The sequence below is a fragment of the Merops nubicus genome, unplaced genomic scaffold (assembly GCF_000691845.1).
Source record: "Merops nubicus isolate BGI_N331 unplaced genomic scaffold, ASM69184v1 scaffold14807, whole genome shotgun sequence".
Taxonomy (NCBI): Eukaryota; Metazoa; Chordata; class Aves; order Coraciiformes; family Meropidae; genus Merops; species Merops nubicus.
In genome coordinates this window covers 52,180-61,594 of record NW_008621097.1, presented here as the reverse complement: position 1 = coordinate 61,594, position 9,415 = coordinate 52,180, and the positions used below count along the sequence as shown (strand labels likewise).

At 54.1% G+C, this 9,415-nt stretch overlaps 1 protein-coding gene across 1 annotated transcript; it reads left to right on the top strand.

Moving 5' to 3' along the window:
- Positions 1-847: 847 nt before the first annotated feature.
- On the top strand, positions 848-8,601 carry SH3TC2 (SH3 domain and tetratricopeptide repeats 2; the record flags this gene model as incomplete). Its single annotated transcript, XM_008944345.1, has 8 exons — positions 848-889; positions 993-2,696; positions 2,794-2,974; positions 4,402-4,552; positions 6,056-6,178; positions 6,739-6,889; positions 7,872-8,068; positions 8,413-8,601. Coding segments are annotated over 8 exons (2,738 nt in total), but the record flags the coding sequence as incomplete, so codon positions are not given.
- Between the last annotated feature and the right edge of the window lie 814 nt (positions 8,602-9,415).

The following is a 9,415-nucleotide window of genomic DNA, read 5'->3' as shown; positions in this document are numbered from 1 at the left end:
CTCAGCCTGGCTGTGGAGACTGTAGATAGCCTCAAGAGCTGGGCCTCGCCACGCTGAAGTTTGTAGGGGCTTTCTCTGCTTCCAGGGCAGCTTCTCAGCTCTGGCTCACCCTGGTAGATGCTGCCCTTGACTGATCCTGACTGTAGCTCCATGCCTCCAGCAAGTCCCCTGCTGCTGTCTGACCTTTGGGTGTATACTGAGGGGGACGTACAGCTAAAGTGACAGGCGACATTATCTCCATGCCCATAGCAGGACCCAGGAGGTTGGGGATCCTGGGTGCTTTTCTCAGTTTCCATATGCGTGCTCTGTGGCTTTTGTACCACAGCTGATTTTTCTGTCTCCGTTTCTGTGCCTTCTCACTACCCAGAAGGACAGTGTGGCCATGCAGGGCTGAGCTTGGGATCCCCTGGGGTTCAAGGGACCTCCCAGACCAGCCAGCTCAGCTGCAATGATCCTGAGGTAGAGCTTGTCAGAGAAACACACGTATCTGAGAACTCTGAATAGACACAACAAGGCTCTTAAGAGAGAGAGAGGTGATAAAACGCTACCTGTGAAAAGTAAGACCTACTTGTCCCCAGGTAACAATCATATAACCAGTGCTCACCTCACAACCAGCCAAAAGCTGTTCTTCATGGTCTTACCTGGAGCCAAGACCCAGCAGAACTGAAGGTTGAAACTGCAGCTGCACGTGGTGTCTGTGGCCAGAAGCAAGCCTGCTCTCCCACTTGGGGGTCTGGCGTTTAGCAGAGCAGCAGGAGATCTCTGTGAGGTTTGAACACTGTGCCTGCCACATTAACACTGACCAAAGCTTTGGGCTTTTTTGTCTTCTGTTTGTCTCTTTGTGTAGATGGTTTTGAACCTACAGCCATGTTCCTGAAAGGGCCGTCAGGTGAGTATGTGGAGGGGACAGAGTGGGATGCCTTTGTGATGACTTCTAAGGGTGAAGTTGGACATGGGGAAAAATCCCACTATTGTTTGCCTGTCCCTTTCAGAGGCTGGTCTCCGTAGCTGTAAAGATATCCAGATGCTCCAGTCTTGGGAGGAAATAAACGACTTTGCTACGACTAGTACCTCCGAACTGTCTAGCCCAGGGAGTGAATCAGCTCCTGCTACCTTGGAAGATGTTCTCCTGGAGAAGCTGGATGATTTTGATGATCCCAAATTCTTTATTGATGTGAATGCTGGACACATGGAAGATGCTGATGTGTTTGACCCCATACTAACCTTCCTTAACCAAGACAGTTATGTGCCCAGTTTTCAAAGCCTCTATGATCTCAGTTTTTCCTTTCTCAACTCCACTTTTTATGGTTTTTCTGATGAGGATGAACTGGTTTTGTACCTTGAGACATCCAGGAACTGGGCCAAGAGGACTCATTCAGTTTGGGCTCATGTCAGGCTCTGTTTCCTCTTGGGTAAGATCTGCATCAAAAAGGTCAAGTTCTCCCAGGCTCGAGTCTACTTTGAGGAAGCCATGAGCGTCCTGGACAGGGGTTTTGGGGACCTGCCCCTGTTGGCTGCGTTGCATGTGAACCTTGCCTCCATCTACTTGAAACAGAACATGAAGCACAAGTTCTCATCCCTACTGGGGAAAATGGTGGCCTTGCTCGTCTGCTTGCCTGGCCGCTCTTTCAGCTCTGAGAACGAGCTGGAAGTCATGATGTACGTCCTGAGGGAAGCCATTGCTGTGGGTAATGCTCCCTTGGAGGCACGGGTCTGCTTCCTGATAGTCAAGCTCTCCCTACAGCTGGGCAAAAATGATGAAGTGCTGCCCTTTACTGAGCATCTTCAATGTCTCACCAGCACCTCAGTCAGCCTGGACACTAGTTCTGTGCCACTGGATGCCACCCCCATCTTGAGCTACCTGTATGACAAGAAGTACTTGCCAAATATTGCACTGGCCTCCGCCAGGTTGTTTGTTCCCAGCGGCATCAAGGGGGCACCGACACCCCTTTGGAGAGCCGGCTTCATCCTCCAAAATACTTCCAAACTCCTCGGAAGCCACTTGGAGAGGAGCAGCATCCCAGCACTGGCTTGTTTCTATCTCAAGCAAGCGCTGCATTTCTCCTGCCGGAGCGGGGCCGTGCCCATGCAGAGGACGCTGTGTGCCATCTTGTCCAGGATGTACCTCCAGCACGGCCTGTTGGACGGGGCGCTTCGTTACGCAGCCACGGCCGTAGCCCTGGGCAGGCTGATGGGCGAGGAGGAGGCTTTTGAGTCGTCGCTGTCCTTGGGGTGGCTGTATCTCCTGCACAGCCAGCCGGGCCCAGCCGCAGACCTCCTGCGGCAGCTCCGGCGCTCTCTGCACGGGACGGACAGCGTGACCCAGGGTGGAGCTGTGCACAACCTCCTGGCCATTGCCCTCAAAGGACAAGGGCAGGTGCAGAAGGCTGCGAAGAACTACCTGCGGGCTCTGCACAAGGCCAAGGAGACGGGGAACAAGAGGAACCAGGCTATCGCCCTGGCTAACCTGGGGCAGCTGAGCCTCTGGCGCGGGGCGAGCGGGCTCTCGGAGCTCTACCTGCTCCAGTCAGCTCAGCTCTATGCCGAGCTCCAGGGCAGCGAAGATCTGGAGATGGAGCTGCTGTGGGTGCTGCTCTGGCTAGCTCAAGCCATGCTGGACAGGCAGAGGATGGAAGGTGGCAAACTCTGTTATGAACTGGCGTTGGTTTTTGCCCTGAAGTGGCGTAATGTGAGGAGTGAGTACAGCTTTGCTGCTGGGACCCAGGGTAGCATTCAGTTCTGGGCAGCACCTTGTCCCCTGACCTGTCCTTTTCCCTTCCCTATACCACGCAGGTCAGCTGCACATCACCGAGTCTCTCTGCCATTTCTACAGCAAAGTGTCCCCCAACCTCCAGGCCTGCATTACCTACCATGAGCACTGGGTATCCCTGGCACAGCAGCTGCAGGACAGAGAGCTGGAAGGCAACGTGCAGCAGACCCTCAGCCAGCTCTACCAGGCTCTGGGTACACCTGAGTAAGTCCTGCCAGTGGCTGTTAGGTGCTGCTAGAGTGGGGTCCCCCCTCACCCAAAGCAGGAGCGCTGCCTTTCCTGGGGTGTCCCTCGAGAGAGGTGGGGAGGTGTGGGGTGGCTCCAGGCGCCCTGCAGGCAGGCTGCTGGCTAGTGTGCTGCTGGGGGTTGCGAGCTGTTGCTGTGCCGTGAAGAGGGGAACGGTTCAGTGTCAACCAGAGCTCTGTGACAGCCAGCAAACACCAGGCTGCTAGCTGGGACAGAACTAGGGTCTGGCCAAACATGGTTTTCCAGCCTTGATCAGAGAGAGGGGACCCGCGACTTCCTTTGGAGGCTTATTCTAGTGATTAATCACAGTTCAGCAGTAAAAATAGGTTCCTTATCTGTTATTTGAATAAGTCTGACTTCAGCCTCCAGCTGCTGGCTCTGCCCTTCCTATCTCTGCTGGAATAGTTTCCCCAGGGAGGTCCTTAAGACCCCGTATCAGCTCACTTTTCAGTCTCCTGCTTGACACATGCAGGTGACTGATTAGATTAGGTGGGAGGGGAGAGAAAGAGACCTGGACACACCACAGACTTTCTTCAGTCTGTGAAGGCAAACGTGTCAAATAGTGGAGAGCTAGCTCCCATGTCTCAGAAGGACAGATGAGCAGGGGCTGTCACTGACTTGGATGTTAAACTTCCCATGCTAGGTCACAGCGAGTGCAGAGGGAAGGTGTTTAGGAAGCAGAGGCCTGTCATGGGAACAGTACTGTTTAAGGTCACAAAGCACCCCATTCCCTGGAGTGGAAGGACAGCTGGAGCCCAGTTGCCAGTAGGCAAGGCACCAAGCAAACAAACATGCCCTGGGTACTGCCCAGTTCTCCCTTCACCACAGCTGCCTCTGCAGGCAGCGTGTCCAACCTGCTGGCTCATCCTGCTGCCTGCCCCTTTGGCCTCTAGTGACCAGGGGCTTGAAAAAGGGCAACAAACTTGTAGCCAGAGATCTGTCTCTTTGGCTGCTGTCTGGAAAATGAAGGTGCAAGCACTCCCTGCCTGTGCTCCCATGTGTAGCTGGGATTGACTTTGGGCCTTAGTGTAGGGGCTCAGCTAGGGTTTGCAGATGGCCTGGACAGGCCCCTTTATCAGCTGAAACAAGGAGGTGGGGGGAGCAGCCTCTTTGGGAGCAGGCTACCTTGGGGTTGTGCTGAGCACTGGGGTCCTAAGCTGGTCTAAGGTTGCCAGGTGATCCAGACATGTCCACTAAAGCTTGGAGACTTCCACCATTTTACCAGGACACACTGCTCACACATGTGGCTATAGTTTTGTCTCTAGCCTTTGGCAACTGTAGGAGGAGCAGACAGGATTGCCAGTGGGAAAGTGTTCTGGTAGCTTTGCAGCTTGATTGGTGGGAGTGATTTCTCTGTAATGTTTTTTTGACTGTTATCTTCACAGGGCTTTGAGATGCTCCCTGGACTGCACCAAACAGAGTCTAAGGATATTCATTGATCTTGAGGAGACTGTGAAAGCAGCAGAGGCCTGGCTGCAGGCAGGAAGGCTCTACTATTTTATGCAGGAAGATGAGCTTGTGGAAATGTACTTTCAGGTACGGAGGAGGTGGCTGGAGCAGTCCTGCTCTACTCTGGTTGGCTGCATTCCCATCACATCTTATTTGTAGGAGCCTTTTTGGGGCTGGGAAACCTGGAATGGAAAGTTCTTATGAGCAATGTAAACCTGTTGCTGGAAGGAGGAGCTGTTGCTTTAGACTCATGCACTATCTGGCGCTGAATTCCCTACCTTTCCTTCTGTATGATGGGTTTAGAGGACTCTTGGGTGAAAGTGAATTTATTGAGTAAGAAAGTGATGTAGGAGTGCCAAAGGAAGCTGGAGGTGCCAAGTGACCTATTCCCATTGAAATACACATAGATAAGGTATAAGGTGCCAGGGAAGTGCTTGGAGACTTCTTGGAGTAAATGACTACTGGCTTCTTTCCATCTCTAGCATTATTTTATCAGCTGGGCTACAAGTGGAAGACCAGCTTATAAAATCTTAGGGCTCCCTCATTCACAGAGCAGCTTCTATTAAAAAAATGGGAAATCCTCTTGCGTGCCCAGAGCAAGCAGAGCAGAAGGCTGGTTGGGTCTGCTGGGATTGCACTGAGGTGGGGTATTTAGCAAAGCACCAGCCCAGACACAGGTAGAGGACATTTTGGGTCCTCACTCTGTTACTTAGAAGCATTTCTGAACTGATGGGTTTGCGTGACTGAGGTATTCGGTGGTGGGAACAAGGAGAGGAGCCTTCCCCATCAGCCACACCAGCCTATCCCTAAATCAGGGTGGTACAGGCCGGGAGCTACTGGGACAGGGTGATTGCTCAGTGACATAGGTGAACTGAGTAGATGGCTTTGGTATCCGTCTGTTTCCTGGTGTTCACAAGGGAGATTTGAGGCCCATAACAAAGAGCCATCATTGCCTCCCTGGCTCATGGTTTCAGCAGGGAGGCAGGGGCTGAAGGAGGGTTGACTTCCCAGACAGAAGGGCCAGTCAATGCCAGGTCTCAGCAGAGCATGTTTCAGTCCTTGAGGGACCCCTTGCCAAGCAGGGTCCCTGGCAATGGTAAGTTGTCACGGTGTAAGGAACAGCCTGTTCTGGCTGGAAAGTGACACCAGGGCCAAGTGCGTATTGGCACAAAGAAGTGTTCTTCCCAGAAGTTAGCACTGCTGCCCCCGCTCCTGCGCGCTCTGCCCTTCCTCTCCATAAGCTGTCCGTCCCTCTCAGCACCCTCCACCCTGGCTCCATCACACCCGTGACACAGGGCCGGGACAGCTGCTGGCGGCACCGCCCCGACTCTAAACCCCGGTGCCTGTGGATGTCCCAGCCGTCCGTGCATCACACTGACCCTGCCCGGCATGGCTTACCTGGCTCCTGCCTCCATCCTTACCCACATCGCTCCCGAATGCAGCACAGGGGCCACACACCTGCCAGCCTGTCTCCATCCTGTTTGGAGCACTGGGCCTCACGTTTACAACGACTGGGTTTTATTTAATCACACCAATGTCTATGTGCAAGTGTCTCTTTCCAAGTCTCACTCCAGTTCCTTTTCCTTCTAGGCAGCCATTCAGACTGCTCTGAAATGGGAGAACTTCTCCTTGGCTATGGATCTGTATGAAAAAGCAGGTGATACCTTCTTTAACGGCAGCCGAAACAGAGCTCGGGCAGTGGAGTTTTACAGGGTGTGGATCCCTCCAAGCATTTCTGTCCTTGTGTCCCCACCAGGCGATGGCTGTGGGGAGCTTTGCCCCAGGGCTGGCTGCAGCACTGTGTGCCCAGGCTGCAGGGGTGGAGGCTGGAGGGGGAGGGGGTGGCTATGGGTGTGCCAGAGTGCAAACAGTGCTCAGGGGAGAAGCCTGGGCCACAGACCTATTTGGCAATGTCTGTACCTTCACCCTAGAGATCACTAGGGGGTGGGAATGGGGTCCTTGCGTTACAAAGTCTGGTAGTGTTAGGTGTGAGCTGCTCACTCCTGGGGACATCCTCAGAGTCAGTATTTCAGGCACCCAAGGAGGAGCAGAGGTGTCAGGCTCGAGTTTTGAGAACCACGCTCTGGGATATTAAACGAATTTTCAGGGGAAGGATGGGGCTAGAACATGAGCTTGCAGCACTCGGCCCCCTCATCGTCTGCCTACCATGCTAAGTGCTTGATCCGTCTCCTGCTTCTTTATCACCACTCTGTGGGCAGTGCTTGTACCGCCACCTCCAGGAACAGCCTGGACTCACTGTTCTGTCTCCTCAGGGAGGTGCTGTGCCCTTGGCCAGGAAACTAAAGGCCATTGAGACAGAGCTACGGCTGTTCAACAAGCTGGCAGAGCTGCAGATGGGGCTGCAGGGCTATGAGAAGGCACTGGAGTTTGCCACACTGGCAGCAAGGCTGAGCACCAGGGTCGGTGAGTGATGCACAGCCACAGGGTATGGAGAGTTGCCTTTCTGGATGAGAGCAGTGTGCACATGAAAAGGAGATCTGCTTTCGTAAGACTGCTGGACCTATTCTTATCCTAAGTGGCAACATCTTTTTAAGGCCACTTCCCTTTTTAAGCTTCATGACAACCACAGTTGTCTGCTGTGGCAAGGGGGGACTGGCTGAGTGGAAGGTGGTTGCTACACCAGAGCACAAGAAGTCTGAAGAAAGAAAGAGGACTGAACAATTCCTCTCTTCCCTATCTGTTCTGATGAACTCATCCCTTCCTGTAACAGAAATAGTTTGAATGGGCAAAATGCCAGTATAAACCTGTGAGATGGAACCAGTGTTGTAATAGCCCTTCCTAGCACCCAAGAAATCCCTTGGCTGAACGATGCACTCCATGGCAGAACTAGAGGGAATGGGGCAAAGCTGGAAGTGGGCAGATTCAGGCTGGATGTGAGGAAGAAGTTCTTCACCATGAGAGTGGTGAGACCCTGGAATGGGTTGCCCAGGGTGGTGGTTGAGGCCCCATCCCTGGGGGTCTTTAAGGCCAGGCTGGATGAGGCTCTGGGCAGCCTGATCTAGTGGGAGGTGTCCCTGCTCATGGCAGAGGGGTTGGAACTGGGTGATCCTTGTGGTCCCTGCCAACCCTGACAGATTCTGATCTGTTTTGGCAGAGGACTTTGGAGCCCTGGTGGCTCGCTGGTTGGCCTTGATGATCTTGTAGGTCCCTTCCAACCTAAATGATTCTATGATTCTATGGGCAATCTGTCCAGCCTTGGTATCAGTAGCCCTGTCCTCTGAAAACCTCTGTTTTCTCTGAACTGTCTTCAAACGCAGTGTCTCCTTAGTTAGGCAGCCATTCCCCCAGGCCGTTGGCCAGGTGCACCCCCGAGCAGCTCGGCACGCTGGGCTGGGGTGTGTTGTGAGCACGCTGCAGGCTGACTGTATCAGCAACTCTTTTCCAGGAGATCAACTGCAAGAGCTGGTCGCATTCCACCGCCTGGCTACAGTCTACTATCTCCTGCATATGTACGAGATGGCAGAAGATTGCTACCTGAAGACGCTTGCCCTGCGTCCCCCCTTGCTGCAGTGCTCTGGAGAAGCCCTGTACTACTGCAAGGTGTATTGCCACCTTGGCAACCTGACCCTGCACAAACTGAAGGTAGGAAACCTTTCCATGATGCTGTGTTGAGCACTCTGGTCTTGACAGGGAGCTGGAGGTGGAGGATCGTATCTGCTGGCAGAAGAGCCACACATGTAGATGGCTGCATCCTGTGACTCTCCATCCTCTCTGCAGTGTTAGAATAAATGCAGACAATGCTGGCACAACCAGGTTTTGGAAGTGGGAAAGGAAATTTGGAAAGAAGTGCTGGCACTTAGCTGTGACTCTGTAGAGCCCATTTTTATGAAATCAGGTGTCACTCGGTTCTGCCTGAAACCACCAGGCTCTGCTCCAGCTCCCTTTTACCCTAATTTCCTAATGCCTGCCCTGTCCCTTACGGTTAGGATGAACAGGATGCAGCAGCCTACTTCCTCCTGGCCCTCGCCGCGGCGACCGAGCTGGGAGACCGGGAGCTGCAGGACCTCGTTCGTGCCAAGCTGGGTGACATCCCCAGTGCCCAGTGCCCCAAGGACACACCGGGCTGTGCCACGTACCGGCCCAGGTGGCTGAGTGAAGGTGGCCACATCGTCTGACCAACCTGCCAGCCTGGGGACTCCAGTGCAAGCCATCGAGCAGCGTCGTGCCTCACCGCTGGCGCAGGTCCAGGGGCTCTCCAGAGCAACCAGCCTGGCAGAGGTCCTGCACTGCATACTAGGAGGTTGACACCCTTTGGTCTTCTTGCTCCTGACAGGCAAGGGACCAAGCACTCAGGACTCTGCCCTCATTTTTCAGGAGCGGGGCTGTGCACCATAGCCCAGGCAGCACGTGGAGTCTTGAATCAGGGCAGGATGAGCCCCTGTCAATGGTGCTGGAGCGTAAGGTGCAGTGGGGCTGAGTGACAGATGGCCCTTCAGGAGTGCAGCTGCCCTGTGTGGGACAGGGACAGGAGAGTGCTGCCACGTGCCCAACTGTCTCCCCAAGCTGCCCCACACACCTCAGCGCCCATGGGGCAGCTCAGCCAGACCCAAACGTGTTTCAGCTTGAATAGCAAATCCTTTATTTATTCCTATCGGCCTTCTGTCCCATCTGCTCTGTGGAAGTCTGTGACCTGTACCTCTGCAGAGCCCAGGGCCTCTTAGGTACCAACCACCACCAAAGCTTTTGGCAGTGAGAGACAGAATTAGGGAAAGGAGGAGAAATGAAAGGAGCTTCTCAAGCCTCACCTCGGGATAAGCCCCATATGCAGGAGGGAGGCTGCTTGGGGTTGGGGGGAGGCAGAGTCCACCCTTGCCCTAGTCCTGCTGTAGCCAGAGTGACCTCTTCTGCTCCACAGCCCGTGTGCGCTTCCAGCATCTGCACCTGAGCACGCTGAGGGCCTTGCCTGGGAAAAGAGCCGTCAGTCCCCAC